At 47.2% G+C, this 24,703-nt stretch overlaps 3 protein-coding genes across 10 annotated transcripts in view; 1 reads left to right on the plus strand and 2 right to left on the minus strand.

The window, feature by feature from the left end:
• The window catches only part of LOC120894039 (AN1-type zinc finger protein 6), a 28,791-nt gene extending 16,729 nt beyond the window's left edge, over window positions 1–12,062 (minus strand). Inside the window, exons 1-2 of one of the 2 annotated variants that reach the window (XM_040296381.1) lie at window positions 11,927–12,062; window positions 5,206–5,249 (exon numbers count right to left, since the gene is read on the minus strand). The gene's annotated coding sequence lies outside the window, so the exon portion shown is untranslated. The remainder of the gene's footprint in view (window positions 1–5,205; window positions 5,250–11,926) is intronic. The other variant, XM_040296383.1, reaches the window with a different exon arrangement.
• A 244-nt stretch (window positions 12,063–12,306) lies between these two features.
• LOC120894040 (translation initiation factor eIF-2B subunit alpha) lies at window positions 12,307–13,844 on the plus strand. Its single transcript, XM_040296385.1, has 6 exons — window positions 12,307–12,557; window positions 12,624–12,725; window positions 12,799–13,055; window positions 13,132–13,244; window positions 13,315–13,585; window positions 13,655–13,844. The coding sequence occupies exons 1-6, from the start codon at window positions 12,533–12,535 to the stop codon at window positions 13,799–13,801; spliced, it is 915 nt and encodes a 304-aa protein (XP_040152319.1). The 5' UTR covers window positions 12,307–12,532; the 3' UTR covers window positions 13,802–13,844.
• A 124-nt stretch (window positions 13,845–13,968) lies between these two features.
• Window positions 13,969–24,703, minus strand: part of LOC120894038 (tyrosine-protein kinase Fer-like) — a 44,608-nt gene continuing 33,873 nt past the window's right edge. For 3 of the 7 annotated variants that reach the window (XM_040296374.1, XM_040296376.1, XM_040296375.1), the window contains exons 8-12: window positions 24,145–24,375; window positions 18,315–18,341; window positions 16,924–17,121; window positions 16,251–16,860; window positions 13,969–16,165 (exon numbers count right to left, since the gene is read on the minus strand). In XM_040296374.1, coding sequence (XP_040152308.1) covers window positions 15,837–16,165; window positions 16,251–16,860; window positions 16,924–17,121; window positions 18,315–18,341; window positions 24,145–24,375 — 1,395 coding nt within the window. In that variant the 3' untranslated portion in view covers window positions 13,969–15,836. Of the gene's footprint in view, window positions 16,166–16,250; window positions 16,861–16,923; window positions 17,122–18,314; window positions 18,342–19,743; window positions 21,102–24,144; window positions 24,376–24,703 lie in introns of those variants that run through there. The other 4 variants (XM_040296379.1, XM_040296377.1, XM_040296380.1 and 1 more) reach the window with 4 other exon arrangements.

Consider the following 24,703-nt stretch of genomic DNA (forward strand, 5'->3'; position numbering starts at 1 on the left):
CACCATATGTCTCTTTCTCTCCCTCACTCTCTCTCTCTCTCTCGTTCCTGTGTTGGACGAGTAACTTGATTTTCCACTACGTCACGCTAAAAACACACGCACGCATACGCACATACACTCACACAGCCAAGCGGCTGCCGTGATTCAACACTTGAAGAGCGGGTTTCGGGTTATTGTGTTGCAATGCGATACCACACAACGCACCAGTGCGCAGATTAAAGCGGCACGGCGACGACGACGATCGCTGCGAGCTGATTCGTTCGATGCCAAAGTGCAAGAGGAAGAAAACTACACACAAGCGCATAGTTGTACAGTGTTATATAGCGGACGCCAACACTGCTGTGTTAAGGGAAAAAAGACGCAATACTCTGCAGCGCGCTTTGGTGCGTAATTTACAAAGGTCCACGGAAATCATTGCCCAGAGCGCAAAAAGCCATCAGATTGGTTTAAATTGTTGTGTTGATAAAACAGTGTCTCGCAACGCAACATTTTTAACGCAAAAGTACACGAACCCCCCCACGATAACAAAAGGACACGTTACAACGTGATAAGAGTGCGCAAAATAAAATAACCCTCATGATAAAGCATTGGTCATACTGCCACCACCAACACTCTCTCTAAATGCGACCACGGGGGGGTTGAACCACACGCAATGGAAGAAAAAACACACACACGCACTCTCGCACACACGTATGTATTCATAATAAAAGATTATTTTTCATACTAAGAGACTCCGCGAGCCTTTCTATTTGCTTATGTGGCGGCAGCGACGACGATGACGACGAAGCCTTACACACGGGACACGGAGGGGTTGGTGTGTTTCTACATCACGAACTTGGTGAATGTTGTTGCTGTTGATTCCATCCGCTGTCCGACCCATTAAATGGCGTCAGTTCCGGCTAATCTCCTTCCGGGCGGGTGGGCACATGAGTGAGAAGCGAAGAAGGTGGCGGAGTATCGCTTATCAAGCGGAGAAAATAGTCAATAAAAACAAAGGAAGAGAAGAGATAGAAGGAGAAGGAATCACTCCGGGGAGAAACGAGCCGTCCGTCCGCCAACCACCAGCCAGCCAAATAAAGGGATGAAACGAACAAGGAGAGAGAGAAAGAGAGAGGGGGAGGGCGATAACAGCGGTTGGCGGAGACGCAAAAACAGGTTGTGACGCATAAACCTTCCAGCAAAGCTAATGCGTGTGTGTGTCCAACCGGCCGTTTGAGCTAATGAGAATCATTAGTTTGAGACAAGGACGGGCGTCGGGGGCTCTTGTGGAAGCAAAAATAGCATTCAATACATTTTCCCTGGAGATCCATGTTTTCGATGCTTCAAACTGTCACAAAACAGGGTTAAATGAACCCACGAACCCTTGCGAAAAGTTTCCAATGAACAATGATTGAAGAATTGGTTCGCTTAAATAGCACAAAATAATTGTTCAAAAGAGTTGGGCCTCAAAACGAGGCTACACACACAGAAAGAGCTGACCAAGGGCAATCCGAATCCACTCTCAAAAAGGGTTCATCACACTCACAAGTACAAAGATAAAGATCCCGTTTAGTTGGTCGTGACTCGTTCAGAAACCGTATGATTCACATGTGGGAGGAGTTTTGAATGTAACCAAGGCGGCGATAAGATAAGCTAAGCTCCCAATCCCCTGAGCCGATAACAACACGTAATACGATTCTTATCTTTTCGTGGGATTGAAGAGAGAAATAATCATTTCCCTCACGAACCGTCCGTTTTTTCCCCAATTTTCTTCATGACGTTCTACGGGGAGGTCTTGCCGGTCTTAAAACGCTTCCTAGACTTATTAAGTATCACAACAAATCTTGTTAGATGTTGCGGAACGGGAGGACAAATCATGTGGGAAATAGTTTTCAAGGAACTATTAATTTAAATGATTGTAATTCTTATCTCCCGCTCATACTGCCACTTGTATTGAATTTTGTATTTCAACTTTTCTAAAAAACAAACTTTCTATTTAAAATGATAACAGTAGCTCTTATCTCAAGACTAGAGGTTTATAAGATATTTTCTGTATTTTTTATCTGATCACTAGACATTTTTTTGATTAGATTTAGTTCAGACTAGATTAGTTTTTTTTTAAATAAAACTAGAATTAGGGTTGTGTGTGTGTGAGTGATATCTTAATAACAATTTATCAACAAACGTTCATTTTATCCGCTAAAAACCACAAAACCACAAAACAGTTGCCCTTATCGCTCTACTGCAGCACGGTAACGAGCGCAAGCAGTTAGCAGTAACTGGGAAGCTGCAAAAGATGAGGTTAATTGCTTAAGTGCTTCACAAAGGAAACCCATTCTTAGCGCTTAACGATCCCGTCATAGGTTGTTAAGTAGGACTGAATAAGAAATCATTCTCATTCTCCTCATGCCTGGGGTTCGAGGACAACGCAATGAACGAACGAAACCCATCCAGCGCATGCAGAAAGTCAAAATTAACATTTGCTTACAGAAGAAACCCCACAAAAAAAGCAACAGCAATACCATGCGGAACAGGAAACTTAAAAATTGCGTGAAAAAGCATGGAAAAATCATTTACTCGTCCACAGGAGAAGGAGGAGGTAAGAAGCATTTTGTTCGGTGTCTTTCTTCCGCAGCGGCGAGTCCTTTCGCTATCCAGTGGATCACACACAAAGGACCTTTGTTGGTTGGTCGAGGGAGGGTTCGTACTACCTACTACTACTACTACTACAAAAAGTGCCCAATGGTTGCCTCTTTGGTCTTTACTGCTACAAGACCGATTTTCCCTAGCACGAGACAACGCCCAGTGGGATGAGATGCTTTCTTGTCTGCTGTGTATAAAGGATGTTGCGGCGGCGTTCGGACAGTGAAACAGAATCAACAAAACCTTTAACCTAACGGGCACACAGTGGAGAGGAGCACACACATACAACACTAGGGATACGGTCTAACGCTCCTTTGTGGCAGGTCATGGTCGGTAGTGGCGCGCACGTGGGAGAATGGTAGCATTTTTCTTTTAAAGAGATAAACAAGACAAATTATCGTTTAAAGTTTTAGATTGCATTACAAAGAACAGCATCGTTTAGATTCGTAAAATCACAGACACATGAAAATTCCACCATGAAAAGGAGGAAGAAGCCCTGGAGCGATTGTACCGACGAAACCTACACATTCAATTTACATCAATCAAAGCAACCCGTTCCCTAAGACCGTCTAATGCGACTCTGGGGCTGGCAGTAGTGCTAGTCTTATTTACCGCGTTCTGCCAAGTGATTGTGCAGTGGAACGAAACGAATATGGCCGAACGGTATAAGCATGATCGATGGAGCAAGTAACGCAAATTGAAGACGGCGCGCGCGCGCGGGGAATTACGGAGCAAAGGGTACAAAAAGGCAGCAGAAATAAAGCGTACACGTAAATCGCTCGCGCTCGTGCCGCGAGGAGAGTGTTAGAACAGAACACAAGCGCAAATGGGGGAGATCGAGAGATCTTCCGCGCAATAAACATCCTCTGCTGCGCAAGCAGCATGAAAATGCCCGTCAAAGGAGGCCGAAGTAGGCGGAAGACTCAGTGATCGCGGACTCGCGGTACGGAAGACTTTGGTCATATGTGTGTATGCGAGTGTGTGTGTGTGCGAGAATTTGTGACTTTGTGCAAGGTATATAGAGAGATGGATAGGGGCACCGCGTAGACGGCCATCACTACTACATCCACACCCCGCAGAGAGACAAGGGAAACTATTTGCTACGCAAGCTTTTGTAGGACGTCTGGTTCGTCTGTCAAGTTATGCTCCCCACCCCACGGGTCGTTGAAGCCACTACCACCACTACCACTACCACCAGGGAGAGATACTGGTTAGTGATGGCGTGTTTTTTTGCTCTTCTGCTCGAATGCTTCGAACAAAAACCAGCTGACAATTTGCGGAGAGTGTCTAGGTCGAGTAGAGCGGGAGGCAGAGGACAGGTTGTGGTGCCCACCACGTTCCAAGGGAAGAGAGTGACTACGACGTGCGGGAGGGGGTGATTCCTGTCCCTTCTTTTGTGTTCTGCACCATCCGCGCAAACAAAACAAATGCTCTCTCGCGCACCACTCTCTGGCTGGCTGAGCGATAGAACGACTACGACGACGACGACGACGACGACTACATACACACACGCCCATCACCATCACTACTGGTACTAAAGGGGGCAAGATGACATTAAAGTGAGCGCAGAAGGTGGTGCTGTGCTGCGGCTACACCAACTGCAGCGCGCTGAAACGCACACAAAAAGCTTACTAAGCAAACAAGCTCCCCGCTCCACACGACCGACGAAGAGAAAGAAGAGAAGAGCGAGCGTTTTTGCTGCCCCACAAACAAATATGCTGCTCTTCCACTCTGGCACCCCCTCTGGCTGCTTCGCCAGTGGAGTGTTTCGCCTATTTTCTTACCACCCCTTTTCTCCGGACCAGGAAACACCCAACCACACACACACCCCTTACACCCCACCGATCAGATCGTGACGCGCGTGTGTTGTTCTTGGTTGAAACGTTCAAGAATAGGTGAAAGAGATGGGTAGCGCCGTTGTGTGAATCCCCATTATGGTTATGAGTGTGGTTGTGTTGTGGTGAGGTAGTTTTATGTGTATCACAATTCAATCACAATACAGTTGCAAAAAACAGGCCTAACAACAACCGTCGTGACACTTGGTGTGGGGTGGGTGTTGGAGCGTTGTGCTATTTAGTTCCAATTCCCTTTTTTCTTCTCGCTGGCATTTTTCCTACATCGCTAGGGAGAAAAGCTGCCTCGAACACCACCACCGATAGACAGGCACAGGCAACGGAGAGAAAATGCCTTCGATCGACCTTGCTTGGTTGCTGCCTTTGCTCCTACCCCATCCATATCATGCTAGCTTTTTTTAAAGCCGTTAGACCACATAAAAACAAGATCTCTCAGGTCACCTCCAGACGAGATCTCGCCACCAACACAACAGAAACGGCGCAACGGGTATATCTTGTCCAGCGGAGGGACCAAAGAAAACCAGTCGTCGTCGGTTTTGGTTTGTTTTCCGCACTCCAAACGACAATTCTAGAGGCACGGGGTGGCTACGAGTGCTTGCGGCAACAACACTAAGCCAACCGAACGCCGAAGAATGCAGAGGTTTCCGTATTTTTAGGTCACACACCCCGTTCAGGAAGGTGGATTTGACTGTTGATTAACTATCTTAGCATAAAAGCATAGCTTTCTTACCGTATAGAAAATGTCAACCGGGGAGAATTAGAGTATGAAGGGATCTAAGAAAAAGGAAGAGAAACCAAACCAAGAAATCATTTTAGTATTTTTGAAGTTACTGTAGAAACATTCGTAAACGTTGGAAATAATTTTTACTATATAATGGAATGTAAATATTTTCCAAAACAATTATCAACTTCTTTCACTGTCAAAGCATTACATGCAAATGCTTTTTCTGTGCAATATTGTACTGCATGGATGCACGCGTAAGTAAAGCTGTGCTGTGCTGAGGACATCATTATTTACCCTGACCTTGGTCAATAGCCGTGTTATTATTCTTGGGGTTCGTCGTCGCGATGGGGTTGTTTTTCCTTCCATAAAGCACACAGGTCCATGTGCCGATGAAAACGGATCTACTTCATAGCACACAAAGTGTACAGTACCTACACACAGGGTGGTGCGAATGATCTCTCACGTCTAAACGTATAAAGCATTGTTTTTACATATAATAATTAAAGTATTGCGAAATCGCAATTGTTTAAATGTCACAATCTGCTAGTAGTTAGTATCAGAGCTTATTTTAGTGCCTGTTTTAGGTTCAGGAAGTGAAACAGTCACATACATATAACATGACTTCATCACACACCAACCAATTCGTGACAGTGGCAACGATATAAATTCGTGCAGCGGACACCGCGATCGTGCCTCCGGGCGCGCGATCGAAGGTGATCAACTGATCAAAGCCCGAACACGATCGGAGTGTGCACCTAGAAGCGGATTCATTATCCAAAACATACGAATATGGCCATCTTCCTGTTGGGGGGAGCGCGTTTAACGGTACACGACACAACGGAGCACGGACCTCAAACGTTCCCTTTTAAAATCCTAGCCTACACTACAGCTCCTTCAAGGATTAACACACTCCACCAGCCTGGAACAAGTTGTAGCGGAACAGATACGAGCGATCGGGCTAGTTGGCGCGATCGCCCCCTACTCTCGTGGCTAAACGAGAATGTGAATGTTTGTATTTTAATATTCACACCACCTCGCTACCACGCTGTCAATGTTTGCTGGTTTGTTTAGTTAGTTGGTAGGCTCATCCTGTTCACCCTCCTTCCTTCCTGTATCTAATGCTAAAATAAACGCAACTCATTTATTTAACACGGAGCGCGCATATATAGGTACCGTCGACGTTTGCGACCAACACAAAGGCACTGCCAACAACGCGGAATTACTCTGCACTGAAGAACCTCTGAACAAGAAATCCCGTCTCAGCATTAAACCGATTTTGGCAACATCAGCACGGATCAATCCTTCATTTTTTTATTTTTTTTGAGAACGCAACGAAAACCCCGTCATTCCAGTGGTGCCGGTTCGATGCATGTTTCGGCGGCAGCATTTTTGTTCTCTTCCTCTCTGCCCCTCGTTTTCGATAATAAATGGAAAAGACCTTCAAAGTTCGTTGAATTCTATTCGCTAGACGATGCGTGAATGCGCGAGCTGGCTGCTACGCCATTAATAACAAGCATACAAAAAAAACCTCCAAATAACATCCTTTACGCTTTTTGGAAGAGGAGAAGAAAATGGAAGAAACCGCATTCTTCGTGTGGTTGGTTTTAGTTGAATGTGTAGGGCAATCCCACGCAAATAGAAGTGTTTGCGGCAATAATGGTGGTTATAAACCATCGCTGAAGAAACCGTATCAGTCCAATTTCATTTCAAAACTAATCAAATAAATACGTTTGTATCAACATTAGAGTAACAGTTTTATGTTTTATACACTGATCAATAGGATGCCATTATACAGACAGATATTGAAAACTCTAAAAATATTTGAACTAATTCAATGTTAATAGAATTTACTAAAATCACTAGGAACGTATTTTTGAGAAGGAAATATTATTCACCACTATACATGTGATGGCTCTGTACATCCAACGATCATTACCATTATAGAAGGAAGAAGCAAAAAGCAAGGGATCTGCTGAGTCTCGGACTTTTTACTGACTATTATCTGTTGGCATTAATTCCTACGATCTTTTACACTTCTCTGAAGAAGATTTATGTCCAACGGGGTAGAAAAAGTTCATTCCGCAAACGGTCGTCTCGATCGACAATAGTCTTTATTGTGGAGTACCATGCACCACCACTACACTCAGTGAATATCTAAATATTTATAACGCTTCAATAGATAGATTTCTACCAACTTTTTCTTCATTTCAGGGACCCAACGCTGGATAATATACAGGAGCAAAACTAAAAATGAAACAAAGATTTGAAACATATTAACTTTTCACATAAAGAAGTTCATTTCTTGCCTTCCAGATTGCACTACCAACATAATTCAGCTTGGTCTTTTTTCCTTTGCTGCATTTCCCCAACGACTGCAGAAGGATGGAAGGAGTAAGCAAGACCTTGAACTTTATGAGCAGAGGATGTGGTAGAAATTATTTTATTTTATCTCACATCAATCCTTCATTCGCCGTGCATCTCTGCAACGCTTCATCATGGTTGACTGACCGGATATCTTCTTGGTTTTGCGTATTCTGCGCAAGATTCGTTGCTTCTGCTGTACGTTCTGCAGCAATATATTAATTTCCGTGAACACACAAACAACTGCCCATTGCCAGTAGCTTTTCTTTGGCGTATGAAGTTACGGGTTTCTCTTTGTGTCAGAGTTTCGAGAAGCGAAAGCACTGCAACAAATGTGAACGCACAGGGCAAACAATGTGAGAGACATGTTTCTTTTAGACAAAAAAAAAAGAAACACATAAAAACTGCATCTTTGCGGGATGCATCCTGTTCTCAACGTGAAGGTGGCGTGCATATCTGTAAGAGAGTGTCAGTTGGTGAATGGGCAGATTCTGCTGGTGAGATTGCTATTATAATATGGCACGCGGTTGCCTTGCTCGCTACACGATGTGCATGCACGATTGTTCCTGGCAGGCCATTTGTTCAGTAACGTTCGCAAACACGCGTACCACTGGCGCTTGGCTTGGATGAACAAGTTTTGACGCGATGTCAGAAACATAGATTTGGGTGTAACACTTTTCGCGTGGTGCCTGTTTAATGGCACAACAAAACAAGTGCTCGGCCATATGCCTTATGGCGATATGGGTAAGGTGTATGCGTGTGTGGATGACGCTCATTCCCCTTACATTACCACCCTTCCACTATCAATCGATGTACATCATATCAGGATAATACATATTACAATTCAATAGGAGCGCTTTCAACAAATGAAAAAAAGTTTCCCGTTAATTTTGCTTTATCCTTGGCAACGCCACATCACGAAGCAACGGCACGTGATGTTGTACAAATGGACGGTAAATGGAGAAACACGAATGTTGCTATCAAGCTACACTTCTTGCTTGCGTATATTCATCCGTCACCCTGTGCGTTTTATATTTGCACGTGTCGAGACCTGGACGGTTATGCGTGGCCACGTGCGTATGAGGGTTGACATTTTATTCGAGCTCCGTTTCTCTTTATCCATGTGGCATTTTTTTTTGCACAATATAACGAATGCGTCAGTTTATAAAATAAAAATGAAAAAAAAAATGCTTTCATGCAACACGTTAAAGTTTACACTTTTATGTAATGTAAAAAGGTGCCACCACCTTTGCTATAGCTAATATGTGCCCAGAAATGCCCACACGTTACGAAATGAAGAATGAATCCACAGTCCATAGCACACATATACACGCTGCTGCACATTTGCTGTCGACACGTGATCCAGGGGCATGGCCAGCCTGGCGATGGATGCATTGGCAATGTGCAATATCACAGACAGCGGATGGCGTATGCGCTCGTGTCTCTTTGTTTGTGTGTTCAAAATAACAGGTGCTGAGCAAGGGGAGAGGCCCGTAAACCTTATCAGTATGCAATTGATTTGCTTTCTGTCCTAATCAGAATGCAAAGGGAACGTGCGTAAAATAAAACTATCGCTGCACGCTTTATCAATTCTCTGCTCTTGGTAATCATTCAATTCATGCGTGACGATTACAGTATTTTGCAACAACAATCTCAACGAACAAACTGATACTTTCGTAGTGAGTACTTAGTAGTTCGTGCTGCTAGACGGGGTTCAAGTCGCACATTGATTTTATTCCACCATTCACAATGACGCAGCAGTGTGCTACATTTGGCTTGCTGGTTTCTGCTAGCGGCACACACATCACCAGCCAAACCAGCAGCGTAGATAAGAGTGAGGTTTGGATTGGCTTCTAGGTAGGGTAGGTATGACGCGTTTGCCGTTAGCCTTTCGTCAACGTACTGCCGCCCCGCTCAATATCAAGAGCAATTATTTAGTCCGCCAACTGAATGATCTAAAAATACAGGAAAAAACATCTTCGAAAAGCTGTGGCTTCTGGTTCAAAACCAAAACAGCATTTCGTTGCATTATCACAAACCATACAAAGGGAGAGACCACCAAGCTATCGCTGATCGAGAGGTGAGGATGGGGGACTCACACCATCATCACAAATATTGAACCCAGCTTATGCTGCTCTCTCTAGGCCTTTTAGACGGAGAACTGCTCTACGATGGCGCTGCTGTTATGTGTTTTCGCTTTTTTCACGTTTCGCTCTTCAACAACCGCCGCCCCGCTACGACCTCGCGCTCCTTGTTTTTCCCACACAACACACAGTCGAACGCTATTAAATCAGATAACGAAAAACGGTGTCAAGTGGCGCGCATGTCCCACCCAACCTTAGGCACCAATCGCTGCCACACACAAACACACAATCGCGCCGTGCACACATAGACACAATAAAGTGTGGTTTTAATTTTTTTCGTTTACAGTTTTCCTTTGTTGTTCTTGTCCTTTGCTAAATGAGTTTGATACGTTGGTGGCAAAAGTGAAAAGCTTTTTTAAAACAAGATTTAAAACACTTTAAGGCAGCATAAGGCATAAGGTCCTGTCGTTCGATGCATGATATTCTACAGTCCCGTTATGTGAAACTGTAACTTAAAGCGGATGTACGCATTCACATGAGCAAAAGCACAGCATGAAGGTACGATTTTGATTTTCCTTTCTAATGTTTTTGCTACCTATACAGTCCCTCAGCGTCTACAGTTTCTTCAAAAGGAAAAGATTACCAATCGTTTAACAAGCCTATACAAAGCTGCACATCAACACACTTTCTATAAATTACGAACTTCAAACTTGAATCTTCGACTCAGTTTTTTTTACAACCACCACACATAAACACAGTCACACTCTCCCTCGTTCGCTCTCACTTACACATACACAAGCGCACACCAACCTGCTCACGAGCGCACGCAACACAGACACTGCTTGCTACTCTTTGCTACCGCAACAACACGCACGCACACACACACACACACGATTAAGGAAGCAGATGGAGAGTGTGTGCGCTTACAGTTACTTCACACACAGGCGTATTCACGTGCACACGGTAGCAGAACGCAAGCGTACTGTTGCCTTCCACCGAGAGGGCGATTGGGCAATGAGTGTACGACGAAGGCAGGAAGAATCAGTTGCACAATTTGTTGATTTGTGTGTGGGTGTGTATGTGGTAGTACTTTGTTTGTGTTGCACTCACGGATAGAAATGAACGTACAGGCGCACAGGCACACACACACACACATCCGACGGGTGGTTCGACAGAGAGCTTTGCAGCACATTTGACTGATCCTTTACACAATCGCTTGCACCTGCAGTACCGAAAAAGATAACCATAATCGGAAGCAAAGGAGCTTTGGAAACCTTGGAATACCGATGGCAACGACAGTCCAATCGTTTACTACGCCTTAATGGTAAAGGCGTGCGACGACAAAAAGATGAACAGATTTCGAGAGAGTTCTTGTATTAAAAATTAGTGTTGATTTACCTGCGAATGAAAGAGAAGAGTAATAAGTTGATTAATAAAATGACAATGGAAGATCGGCATATTATTCTAAGAACATTAAAAATCCTCTTCTACAAAAAAAAAAGAAACATTGCATGTGCTGACGACTTTTGCTGACGCAAGCCTGCCTTCTGGGAGGGTAGCGATCCGTAGCAAAAACCATAGCAACCCACATTTAACCTTTGGTTATCGAGCGTGCTTTCTGGTTGTGACGATGTTATGAGCTAAAATATTACAACCTAGGCAAACTAGCTAATCGCGAAAAGTTGGCTTACAACACCATTGTGGAAGTTGTTTTTCTTGTGTTGTGGCTGCCACACAGCGTGAAGAAGAGGGAGAGAAAATATACAAATGGACCAGCATATTCGATTAATGCCCGTTACACGCAACGTGAGGAAGCAGCACAACCGTCACTCACGCTGGCGTTCGCTCTGTCACTCCCGTGCTGTGCAATGGCACGGCTCTAGACAAGGAACGTGGTACGGGCGGTGGAGAGGATGACGAATTTTTCTCGCTCGACGGGAGGATGTTGCAAAACCACAAACAATATATCGCAATATCGTCAAGGTGTACGGGGCAAGGAAATTGGAGAATTTTCCAGCCACACTCCAACCGAAACACACCAGCCATCGCCCGTGTGCTCGACACAGTTCGTCCAAACCAAGGCCGCCTGTATCGTCCTTGGTGGAAGGTAATGGAAAATGATGTGTACGCCTTTGATCGCGAGCCACAGGCCGCCATATTGAAATCGACTTCACGTATTCGACGACCCACAAAATGGTTGGCGAAGGCGAGGCGAGCTTTCTTGCGAGTGCCTTTGGGTGCGTTTGCTCGCGTAAACCACAATCCCTACCGCTTGTACGTACCTTTGCTGGTTGGAGGAATTGGAAATTGATATCAGCATACGATCCAAAACGCAATTTATTTGATGACACGGCAAACCCGAGCACAAAACCTTCCGTCCACGAACACTGTCAAATTTTGGATAAACTCGCTGCTGTCGTTGACAGGTTAACACCAACCTCGCAACGATGTAACGCAGCGTAACGCCACGGGATAAATCCCAAATAACATTTTTACGCTCCGTAACGGCGCTGTCAGGCGATTTGACACATTGTTCGAATATTTGGTTCAGTTACTTTTGCTTCAACGAAAATGACGATGAATAAAATGTAAATTATTACTAATTTGCATCAGTAGATTGTTCTATGAAACATGCACAATGCGACGAAGGCCAATTTATTTTGCATTTCCATGGTAAAAAGCGGTAGAAAACGTAACGACACTTGGCGTTCGACGGTTCGAAAACAATAACAAATACAAACAGCTGTCAAACGCTCAACAACACGGCAATATCCTTGCCACATTGTGTGCGCAGAATTTGATGAAATTCGTGCTACATTTCTGCAATTATCCCATCAACCGCATTGGGCTGCTCATTGGATAGTACACCAACATATTAATACCGCACGATGAAGGAAGTAAACCAGCAATTTGGTAAGTGGCAACCGTAAGTTCGTTCGAAAACAGACACTGATTGTTGGAATCGTTTTCCCACCGTAGATGTGGCCACCAATTTCGTGGGTATGCTTGAAAAGGACGATAACATGTCGCCCGGCATTGCGGCCATAAAGACGCTGCTAATGGTGCTGGAGAAAACGAAGTGTAAGTGGCGAACCTTCCGGCCGAAAGCGGATATGCACGTCTCCACGTCAACAAAACTTCTTCCCCTTTGCAGTCGATACGGTGCAGGAGTTTCACTCGACGATTCAGGCGGCCGTGGGAGCTATGCGCAAAACGGACAAACCGATGACGTCGGTCGTCTCCGGGACGGAGCTGTTTTCGCGCTTCATCACGCTAGCCAAGTTCGACGACAAAACGATGGACGAAGTGCGGGAAATCATGTTGAGCCGCGGCAAGATGTTCCTAGAGAAGCTGCTGGAAAGTAGGAACGTGATTGCCAAGCAAGCGATCACGTTTATTAGCGAAGGATGTGTAAGTAGTCGGGATGAGCGTCCACAAGGGTCGATTTAACATTCTGTTTCTGGGGTGATGGGTTCCCATTTTGTAGCGCATCCTAACACACGCACGATCACGCACCGTTCGGGAGGCATTGATTTTGGCGGCCCAGAACAACAAGCGCTTTCACGTCTTCGTAACACACAGTGCGCCGGATCATCACGGGTAAGCATGAGCAGCGTGCACATACGGTGCCTGGTGCCACCACTGATCCAGGTTTTGCAATTTCCTTCAGTGAACAAATGGTGTCCGAGCTGGAAAAGGCTGGCATCGACTGCACCCTGATTCTGGACACGGCCATCGGATACGTGATGGAAACGGTCGATATGGTGCTGGTCGGTGCGGAAGGTGTGGTCGAAAGTGGCGGCATCATCAACCGCATCGGCACGGTAACGATGGCCATATGCGCTCGCGAGATGAAGAAACCGTTCTACGCGCTAGTGGAAAGCTTCAAATTCTGCCGTCTGTACCCACTCAACCAGCGCGATCTACCGAACGAATACAAGGTAGGTTTTGTAGAAAAAAAAACCCGAATAAACCGACGCACTGATATGCTTTCATGCTTACCCTTGCAGTACAACCAGAAAAATTTAAAAGACACAGCAAAGGTGCACCCGATGGTCGATTATACACCACCTGGGTACATTACGCTGCTCTTTACCGATCTCGGTATACTGGCGCCGTCCGCTGTTAGTGATGAGTTGATTAAACTGTATCTGTAAATATTGATTATCAAAAGAACAACAGCACATCTTACACCGTTAACTCTCTGTGTTCGATATGTTGAGAGTATAAACGAAATAGAAAGAAACTTTCCTATCTTACAACCCAATCCTTTCTTTCACATTTGACGACCATTACGTACTTTCCAATTAAACAAGTAAACGAATTGATGGTTTCATTTTGAGCTTGTACGTTTAATGTATGTAAATATCGTGATATTCAACTAAGTCGACACATTCTGCTCCGTATAAGTTGTGTACATGAGTTAACCGCGAGCGAAAGAACGAGAAAAGAGACATTAAAGAGAAAGCGAGCCGCGGATCGTTTGGAGAAACGATGTAATGTAACACAATCCTTTACGTGTCTTTTTGCGTGTATATAAGTATTTTGTGTGTACAATATCGTCGGTGTATATTTGGATCGCGTAGTGATGTGCCTTTTAGAACATAACGAATCACGAAAGCGCTTAACCTGTCACGCCACGCTACATGAGATGTGTGCTTTGAGAATGAGAAATAGTATCAGCTGTAGTAGTAGTAGTAGTAGTAGTAGTAGTAGTAATAGGAGGAGGATATTGGAAACCATCGTTCCAGTTACGAGAGTATTCGTATCTGTTGTTTTTTCTTCCCCCCCGGTCCGATTGCATTCGCTTAAATGCTTTTGCGAGTTTTGATAACGCTGTTTAGCATAAGGATGCACATGGCGTCGTTCCTGCTCGTCGCGTGTTTTGTGGACGCTTCTGTGCGCGTTAAAAGATGTTTTAAATCTTACGCACCGTTGTAGCATAAAACGGGTACGCTGCTGAAGCTGAGGGAAAGTGTGCTTTCAATAAATAAAAGCACTTTGGAACACACACACACACACCTTTTGCACGCTGCTGCTGCAACAAGGATAATATTTCTTTTGATTTTTGTTCACTACTCTAAACTATCTATCTTCCATTGCACTGCTTCGTCTCGTTTCTGTTCATTTCCCGTTTTTTCTCTCTCTATTCCTCTGCTCTATCTATGTTCTTTTGATCATTTAAAAATTCCCGTTCCCCTTCCCCCCTCCCCCCCTCATCTAATCATCTATCACACATGAATATCTCGTTCGCATCCTGCCCATTCCCCCGCACAAGGTTTCCCGTATTTAATTCACTGTACGTTGCTGTTACGATTCATGCTCAGCCATTCTTGTATACGTTCACTCGTCACTCAACCACACATTGCAACATTTACACTTTCTTCCACCCTAGCTATATTGTTAGCCCTACGCTGTTTGACCACAGTTCGCAACATACCTTTACATACATATTCGATTAAAATACGAATCCCACCATGTCCACCTGCCCATTCACACACACACACACCCCATATGCCCTTTCTCGCTTCTATACTATACCTCTATATTTGTGCTGTGTGTTTCGTTGTCAGCTAATTTAAATGTAGCTCAACTAACCACTAACCTAACGCAGTTTGTAAACGCTTGTCCAACACATTCCTGTACACAGGATCAGGCGATGATCAGCTAGTCCGGTCGCCCCTGCACGCTGTCCTTGTTCTTTTGCTCTTGTAATGTTGCTCTCGCTATCTATTTTCCTACCTTCTAACTTTGCATCTACCATCTTGTTCTCTAACTGTTTCCATCTACCGAAAGCACCTTGTTCTTAGAATATAAGTATAAATGTTTCTTGCTGTTCAATTGCACTCGTGTGGTGTCATTTTGCCATGCCATCTCCATCGGCACTGTTCTGTGTGCGCTGTCTGCACCGGCTCGTTCTCTAATGCAATGTAAAGCTAAACGAAAAGCTGCTTGACGCTGGCGGAAGGCTTGATAGAGAAGCACACCATCATATCGTATCGTATACCTCTCGCGCACACAAGCGCCACACACACACTAAGCGCCATTGGAAGCGTTGAGTAAACGTTGCAACATGGTCAGCCCCTCACTCCACAGCCCCCGGGCAGCTGACCATCCACCGCCAGTGGCTGCTTCCTTTGCCTTCAGCGGCATGATGTTCCTTTCGTCGTTGCGTTGTGCCACCGGCCGCCGTCAGTCCTTGGTGCAGAGCAGCAGCGCGTCGACCACGCTGCAGATCTCGTCAAAGTGTGGCCGGCTTTCCGGCTCGTACGACCAGCACTTCAGCATGAGCCGGTACATCTCCGGCGGTGCCCCTTCCGGTGCCGGCATGCGGTAGCCCTCGTCTATTCGCTCGCGTGCCATCGAGTTGCTCATGCCGGAGTAGGGCGTGTCGCCGCGGCTGAAAATTTCCCACACCAGTATCCCGTACGACCAGACGTCGCACAGGGAGGTGTACTTGCCAAAGTTCAGTGCCTCCGGTGCGGTCCACTTGATCGGGATCTGTTTCATGCCTCCGGAAACTGGAAGATCGAGCGGGGTGGAAACAAAAAGAGATTAATTGGATAGTCCATTCAGCGCGTCTTTCTTTGCACCGCTCCTCCTTACCGATGTACTCCTCCTCCTCGCGGGACATTCCAAAGTCGGAGATTTTCACTATATTCTCACTGCCGATCAAACAGTTGCGGGCGGCCAGATCCCGGTGGATGCAGTTCTTCGACTCGAGGTAGCGCATGCCGGCGGCCGCATCCCGGCACATGCCCATCATCTGCCGCTGCCCGAGCGTGCTGGCGTTTTTGCGCAGAAACATGAGCAGCGACCCGCCCGCCACCAGCTCCATCACGATCATGATCGGTTGCTTCTGCACGCAGATGCCGATCAGCTTGACGATGTTCGGATGGTCGTACTGCTTCAGGATGCGACCCTCCTGCAGAAACTTGCGCTTCTGCTCCTCGGGCAGCGTCATCCGGCACGTCTTAACAGCGACGAGCGTGTTTTTCGACGACTTCAGCTTGGCCTTGTACACGTCGCCGAAGTTGCCGCGCCCGATCTTGTCCAGCAGGATCACATCGTCGTTGCTGAGTTCCCAGCGCTCGCGCAGGACCGGTTTGCGCAGCACTGCACCGGAGCGGCCGGTGACGGGCAGCTCCGACTGGTACTGGTGCACGATCAGCTCCTGTATGCTGGGGAAGGCTGGTCCTTCGAAACGATAGTGGCCCTGGAACAAGGGAGGGAAATGGGTTTTATAAACTGTCTGCTGGGGAAGTACATCCGTCTTTACCTCGGCCGTCGTTTGCACAATGAAGTGTTTGTGTCCGTTCCAGCAGACACTCAGTACGGTTTGGCTCTCGTCGTTGCGCGTTGTTTCGCGCACCAGGAAGTCGCCTTCGTTGCGCAGCAACCGGACCACCTCCTCGCGTGGCAGTACACCGTGGAACCATTCTTCCTCGTGCAGGGGACGATTTGTCGATAGAGTCATCTGCGGAGGGATGTTGCATAAGAAAGAGCTTATCAGCGACGAATATTGGAAATGTAAAGCATCTAACAACACATTGCTGTTGCCGGTGGATAGTGACGGGAGGCGATATGAGCAGTGATGTATAAGTTATTACTAAAGAATTGTAATTTTTTTTTGCAATAAAAATGATAAAGATGCAGCCATCAGTTTTCACAATTCAAAACCATCCTTCAGGTACTGTTTTCCACCAAACAAAACGAAAATGCAAACAAACAACAAAACGATTGGCACGACAGAGCGCACGCTGCCTCTATTAATACCGACACCCCCAAAGACGCTCATCCATTTTAACGCTCGGACAGCTTGTCGGCGGCATGGATCGTGATCGTGCAATAACTCATAGCCCATTAGCATGATCTTGTTCGCCATTCAGTTCGGTGCATCGAGTGCCGTGGGACCCTCTGCGTTTCATGTCCGCTAGTGAGTATCGCATCGTAGCAAGCGGTGCCAAATTGGCAGCAAACACAAACACGATACTACTGCTACCAGCAATGGCTCTCAATAATCAACCAATCATAAACGTCATTGATTGATGTGAGGTAGTTTATTCCAAAAACGAGGACATAAAACGTGTTAGAGAAATGTGTTTTTGCCCCCCACCCTGTCAGTTTTTCTTTCCAGCAGTGATGTTGGTTGCCGCTCCATTGTCTTTGTGTATCGGTGCGTTTCCACACAAACCGATGCGTCGTCGTCGTCGACGTCGTCTCGCACATGGTGCGCTCGTGCACAGATGCAGAATTTAGGTCAATGCTTGATTGAATTTAAATCTTTAATGTCCCATCGGATGTTGGGAATATTTTTCCTTGTTGTTGTTGCTGGAAAAGTGTAAAAACCGTGCCGTTGGCAAGGTCATTGGGCAAATTCTTTGTTCTATATTTAAATACTGTTTCTTCATTTTCCCTAATTTGAAGGATATTTTAAACTTTTTATAATGCACCTTCTTTAAAACTTTTTGTATGAATGACTTTAAAAGTATTTTTAAAAAAAGTTGCAATGATTTTCATGGAATATTGAGCTTCAATAAAGAAATGAGAGCCTGTGTCATGTGCCTTAATTCTTGGCATTCGCTTCTGTGCGAGGTACACACACACACAAGCACACAAAAGCATGATAGTGAAACGAACGGCAACGAATTTTCCAATGCAAACGCTTACCATCGCCATAGTAAATTCGCCCAGCTTCTACAGGCAGCCAGCCGCCCCCCACCGGCCCCGAACAAATCGCATACCAAGCGAAGGAGCATGGGTTGCCACGGCGACAGAGGAAAATGGAAAAAGGCGGCCGTTTTCGGGTGTCGGTTGCGGTTTGTGGGGGAAAAAAGTAAAAGAAATGCAAAAAAGACCACAACATAAGTGTCTTCGTAGATGCAAGGACGAAGGAAGCGGGGTTTGTATGGGGGCGTGTGTCTGTAGCAGCAGCAACTGGGTTGTATGACGCATATGTACCACCCCCTCACACGCCAGTTGACGTAGCACGTTCGGATGGGAGGAAGGAAAGAGAAGAAAAGCGGGGCATAGATTTTTGAAAATAAAAATGATGGAGCAATGGGTAAAGGAAAGCGGGGGTTTTTCCCCACAAATCCTACAGCAAGAGTGTCCGGTGTAATGGCAGCTCGCTGAGACAGACGGATGTGTTTGAGATAGTGATGGGAAAAATGAAGTTTTCGACGGAATCGATTCCACATAGCTCCGAAGTTTTCTGGAATCGATTCCGGATAGTAGGTCCTGAACCAGTTTACGGAAACAATTCCGGAATCGGCTCCGGAATCGGAACCGGTTTCGGAATCGAAGTCGGCTCCAGAATCGGAATTGGTTTCGAAATCGGAGTCGGTTTCCGCATCCTCATAAGGATAGACGTTTGGATACAATGATGCTACTTATTGATAATCGCAAAGAATCAAAATTTACTTGTACATGATCCAATCTCATGGACATCCCGGACTGATTTCGCTTCTGAATCTTCCGATTTCAATTCACAAACTGATTCTCATTCCGGAGTTAATTTCAATTCTGGAGTCAATTCTCATTCCCATATCGATTCCGATTCCGGAGCCAATTCTGATTCCGGAGCAAGATTCTGATACCGGAGCTGATTCTGATTCCGGAGCCGATTCTCATTCCAGAGTTAATTCCAAATCTGGAGTCAATTTTCATTCCCTTATCGGAACAAATTGCGATTCCCAGATCGATTCCGAATCCGGAACCGATTTTGATTCCGAAGCCGATTGTGATACCGGATCCGATTCTGATTCCAGAGCCGATTGTGATATCGGAGCCGATTCTGATTCCAGAGCCGATTCCAATTTCGGAATGGATTCCGGAACCAACTCCGTAGTCGACTCCGGAATCGATTACAGCATTGAATTCGGTTACGGAATTGATTCGGAACACGGAATTGGAACCGGGTAACTCCGATTCCTCGCTCCCACCACTAGTTTGAGAGCTTTCATTCCACTCAGCCATCGAATCGGATTCGAACATTAACTAACTGTGACCGCCGCGCAAAGGACGTGCGCAATAATGGGAGGTGTGTAAGGTGAGTGCGGTACAAATTTGCGATCCCCAAAAAAACATATTCCTTTACCATCAGCAGCGTACGGATGCGTTTCTTGCGCACCGGTGGCCGGGGCGGGAACAAGAAGTTGTGATAGACGCTATCGGTTTCGTACGAGGACGTTGTCGATGCGGTCGTGCTGATCTCGGTACTGCTCATTGCTCCGGACCTGTACTTGCTTTGAACTTTCCCGTTTGATCTAGAAGATTTTCACCTCACACGGCACATGCACACGCTTTTCGGTTTAACACTTTCGGTGCAAATTACTGTACCGAGCTTCAGCTGCAACAGTTATTGCGTTTAGAGCACACGATTTCTACCAATCACGTCCAAATTGTGAAAATACTTTCAGCTACAACATTCGCTTTCGATTCGATGACAAAACCAAAGCATTTTAAACCATTCCGGACACAATTCGCCAATAAGCCGAAGGTAGCACCACTACTTCATTTCACGTTCACACGACGCACAAGCCGAAAGTACATCTTTTCGTGATGGTAGCTCATTTTTCACTGACCACCGTGGTCATAACCAAGAGGGGTGAGAGGACGATCGTGCTGCCACATTTTTTTTGATCGCCTTTGCTCTGGATGGGTGGTGAAAAACGATCGTCTAACGAGAGATCGAGAGAGCGAAAGAGAGAGAGAGAGCTGCCATTTGTAAGCTGCTGGGTTTTTAAAGAACAGGAATGAGGAGAAAGAGTGAAGCCGCTTCACTGTAAAGCGTGAATTTTCATACGATCGTGAAAATTCCCTGTACACCGTGTGTGTGTGAGCGTGTGTGGGTTGTCGGGTAGGTTTGTGCAGCTTGATTTTATGAGGTATTTTCCATTTCAAATATAGTTTACATGATGTGATGTAAGACAAAGCAGACAAAATTCAACATTTTCATTTAGATAAATCACTTCAAAATCTGCTAAAATTTGCTAAAACATTCTCTCATCTCTTTCCCACACCCGAATGTAATAAAAACATGAGATCGTCTCGAGCTAAAAGGCATCAAATCTCCTCTGCGCGACAAGCCCGTGTGGCCTGGGCGGCATGTTGTCCCACCCGATCCGGCGTCTCAAGCGGATTGCATCAAACACGTTTTGCACACTGTGATGGCATGCTAATCGTGTCGTGCTGCTGTCGTGCTGCTACTGCTGTGTGCTAGCACTGGCTCGTCACCATCAAACGTGGTTTCATCAGCAGCAGCAGCACCACCCATCGGCACGTTGTGGTGCTCTTCCTCCTCCCTTGCTGCGTGTGAGTGTGTTTCTGCGAGAGTAATCTCTGCCGTTGCGGTGATACTTCTTCTTGCTCTTTTTTGTTCGGTTTCTACAGTCCACAGTAAACATATTAAAAATAAAATTAAATCATTGCGGGATAGGAAAATTCTATCCACCAACACACACACACACACACACACACACACACACACACACACAAACGGGGCGCGCGTTTTTGTTTGAAATGCGGCGCGCACATGTTTGTCTGATTTACTGCCCGGTCGCTGCTGTTTCGCCGACGACGCCGAGACTGCCGATTCTAAATGCGTCGATCGGTCGATTGAGAATGTTTGAACCTGCCCTTCAAAGACAGCCGGGACGCGATCGGGGAAAAGGGCTAAACGCGGTGCGGTGCGCTGGGTTTGTGAATGTCAACGGGATAAAGAGAGGGGGGGGGAGATTACGTCGCCACGAAAAGGTCACCGCCGGATAAGTTCGATGGCGGTGCGATAGCTGCCGGGTTGATAAGGAGAAGTGAGAGGGGGTGGGGGGAATAATGGCAGCAGCGGGGAAGGGTGTTTCGGTGTAACTTCACAACTAGCCGTTTTGTCGGAAGGGATGAAATTGTGCAATCGAACCAAATTACGCTCGTGCGATGATGTATTACTGTCGCCGCCGGCAAGGGAAAGTAAGTGTGCAAGTGTGTATGTGATCCTGTGCAACTATTTGGGTCAAAGACAAGCCATCCTTTGACGAGATGATTGGCTAAGAAAAGGGTAAAGAATTCTGCGTTCTATCCACCGGTAATGGCAATGTGTTTTACATATGAAGAAAAATTGCAAGAGAGCTTAATTATTAACAATGTTTTACTATCTTAAATGAAAGAAATGTGTTAGTAATCAGTAAGAAACAAAAGTTATTCAACGTAAGAAAATACTCTCTCAACATAACTAACAGAACAAACTACACACATGCGATGAAAGTAATTAAAAGCAACCAAACAAACAACTACAAATGACAAAAGTTATAAAACACACACACACACGCAAAGCGGCAAAACATTCCCATGCACAACCAGCCACACGGCCTCGGCAATATACTCACACTCACACAGATGCCACCCTCGGCGGCGGAGGGATCGATTAGTTTGTGGGGCTTGATCGTTAGCACATCAATGTCTTCGTACTCGAGATTGATCATCTCCGAAGTGGCCCCATCCAGGTGATCGTGGCCACCCTCGCAGATGTCAATGTCGGGAAACTCTTTCCTAAAATCCAGCACCGTACGGCTGGCATGCATGCCACCGCCGCCATCGCTCCCCGAACGCTGCACGATCCGTTTGGAGCAGGTGCGGCAAACTTCCTGCGCAGTCCCCACCGAGCGGCCCACCGACTGCACCGAGCCGCCGCTGGCAGTTTTCTTGTGCACCAGCTTGGTCAGCTTGTCCCGAAGGTTGCTCTTTATGCTGGGGCCCGCTTTGCTTGCCCGCTGGGCGAAGACCGGCGTCTCCGGGCGCAGATCTCCGTCCGGGGAGCCGGCCTGCAGCTGGGTGTCTTCGCTTCGGGCTACAAGCAGTGGAACACAGTAATCGGCGGTGGTGTGCATATCCGACGCCATCATACCATCCACCAGCTGGTGCTTGCGCCCTCCATCGGAAAAGGTGAACCGAATGGAGAGCAAACCCTGCCGGTCCGGATCGGCCGCGATCAGGTCCAGCTTCTCCTCGGGCCGGTCCGACCGGAGGGCGAGATTCATGGACGAATCCTTTACCTTGTTGGTGGAGTGGATCAGTTCGCGCCAAGTGGCGCGCACCGTTTGCGAGAAGGACGTCCCTAGCCCGCCGGCGGCAGTAGCACGCGGACCGCCACTATGTTCCGGCGACAGTGCCGGCTGCTCTTCGGCTAGCAGTTCATCTTCCGAGAAGGCTTGCTGGGGGTGCAACGGCTGGTGCCGTTGCGGCTGGTGGCCATCCGGCCCACCGCGACTAAGCTGCTGCCGGGCGGCTCGGTTCGCTTTCGATGCTTTGCGTTTCTTCTTTTGCGACCGGCGGCAGAGCTGCCGGGCGGAAGCCGCTCCGCTATCGAGCGGTCGGTGGATGGGCTGGCTGAGTCCGTGTCCTTCATCAGCCGAAACTGTCGCTGGGTGTGGTGGGCTGTAATGCGGCTTCTTAGCCGTCCCGAGAAGCTTTCGGGCTGGTCCGGGTTGTCGGGAGACACCGAACGATCGGCCTGTCGGTCACTGTCCTGCTTCGTTCCCTTGATGCGGCGCCGAATCTTCTCCCGGAAGCTGTTCGCCTTCTCGAACGTCTGCGTCGGTGGTTTGGTTGCGCCGGGAAGGGGCTTCTGGGGCTGTGGCGCCACCACAGGACGGGTGAGCGTTTGCACCCGAATGTACTCGTACTCTTCGGACAGCCGGGCCGCCAGTCGCTGGTGCTCGTCCAGCTTCTGGTTCAGCGCATCGATGTGGTCCAGGTGTCGCTCGATCGACGACTTCCACTGAGCTTCCTGGGAGGGAATCGCTTCCGGCGCCGGTACCGACACCTCCTTCCGCATCGTAAGATATTTGCCATCCGTCTCTCCCTCCTCCGTGGATTTTCGTCGCCAGGTCGAACAATTCGATAGCTGCTGCCGCTGGTTTTCATCGAAGCTCTCCTCCCGCAGCAGATTGTTCTTGGAATCGTTCAGCTCATCGGTGTTTGTGCAGCTCGCTGCCCCATCATCATCGTCCTCGTCATCATCTTCGCCCGCACCGGGCTCATCGGCGGTCTGGCATGGGTACTGCCGGTTCAGCAGGTGCATCTCACTGTCCTCGCTGCTAGCATGAGTGCGCAAGCGTCTGTACTGCAGCGCGTGGCGCTGGTGGTCCGTGTTAGTTGGGTTAGGCAGTTCGCAGGATGCGCCAAAGCTTTCGTCCGCTGCGGATGCGACCAGCGGCTGCTGGCGCGGACCGCAGCTACTAAGGTTAGTATACTGGAACGATTGTTCCACATCGAGCTCGTGCAACAGACACGCCTCCATGTCCACGTAAACGTTCGACAGTCGCTGGTCGGAATCGTTCCGGGCGGGCAGGAGTTCCGCGTACGTCGCCCCATCGGCCGCCTCGGCTGGCCGGATGGTGGGATCGGAAGCGGACGGCGGAAGCATATCACCCGAAGCAGCTTGCACACGCTCACGACACACAACGAACGAGCAGACCGACTCACTGTCGGCGTTAGTAGTTACCGTGGTCGTTGCTCCTCGGTGTCCTGGCTTCGGTGTCTGCACCGGTGTGGGGCCCGATCGCGGCGTCTTGCCGGCCGAGCTGGATCCCGAAACCGTCGGCGGTCCCGACTTGCGTCTTAGTTGATCCATCAGCATGGACATCATACCACCACCACCACTACCACCACCACCAGTGCGCAACGAGAACAGCCCCATGGCGGTGGAAGAATGCTGCTGCTGCAGTGAGTCCACCTAAACGTATTGCCCACATGAAATGATGTTAGGTGAGATAGGCATCAACAAGCACCAAGAGGATGTGATAAAGACCAAAGAGATGTGGGGAGGGGGTGGGTATTGTTGGGATTGATAACAGGACGGTTGAAACATGACTTTACGTTAGTCCCGAAAACAAAAACCCCAAAAATACCGATCATAACCGGGGGACAACGGGAGGGAAAAAAAACAAAACCCATCACCATTTCAAAATGATGCATTTATGATGAAACAGAACATATGACGAGTGATGCGATCTACTTGAAAACGTGTCATTCTCACAAACAAAATACCGTTCGGGTTCGGC

Source organism: Anopheles arabiensis, chromosome 2 (genome assembly GCF_016920715.1).
Source record: "Anopheles arabiensis isolate DONGOLA chromosome 2, AaraD3, whole genome shotgun sequence".
Classification (NCBI taxonomy): Eukaryota; Metazoa; Arthropoda; class Insecta; order Diptera; family Culicidae; genus Anopheles; species Anopheles arabiensis.

Bases quoted from the DNA above. Each gene is read 5' to 3' on its own strand.
- LOC120894040 (XM_040296385.1), top strand. From the start codon at position 12,533: ATGAAGGAAGTAAACCAGCAATTTG. The intron at 13,245-13,314 runs GTAAGCATGAGC...AATTTCCTTCAG, and splicing joins AGTGCGCCGGATCATCACGG to TGAACAAATGGTGTCCGAGC. The intron at 13,586-13,654 runs GTAGGTTTTGTA...TTACCCTTGCAG, and splicing joins ATCTACCGAACGAATACAAG to TACAACCAGAAAAATTTAAA.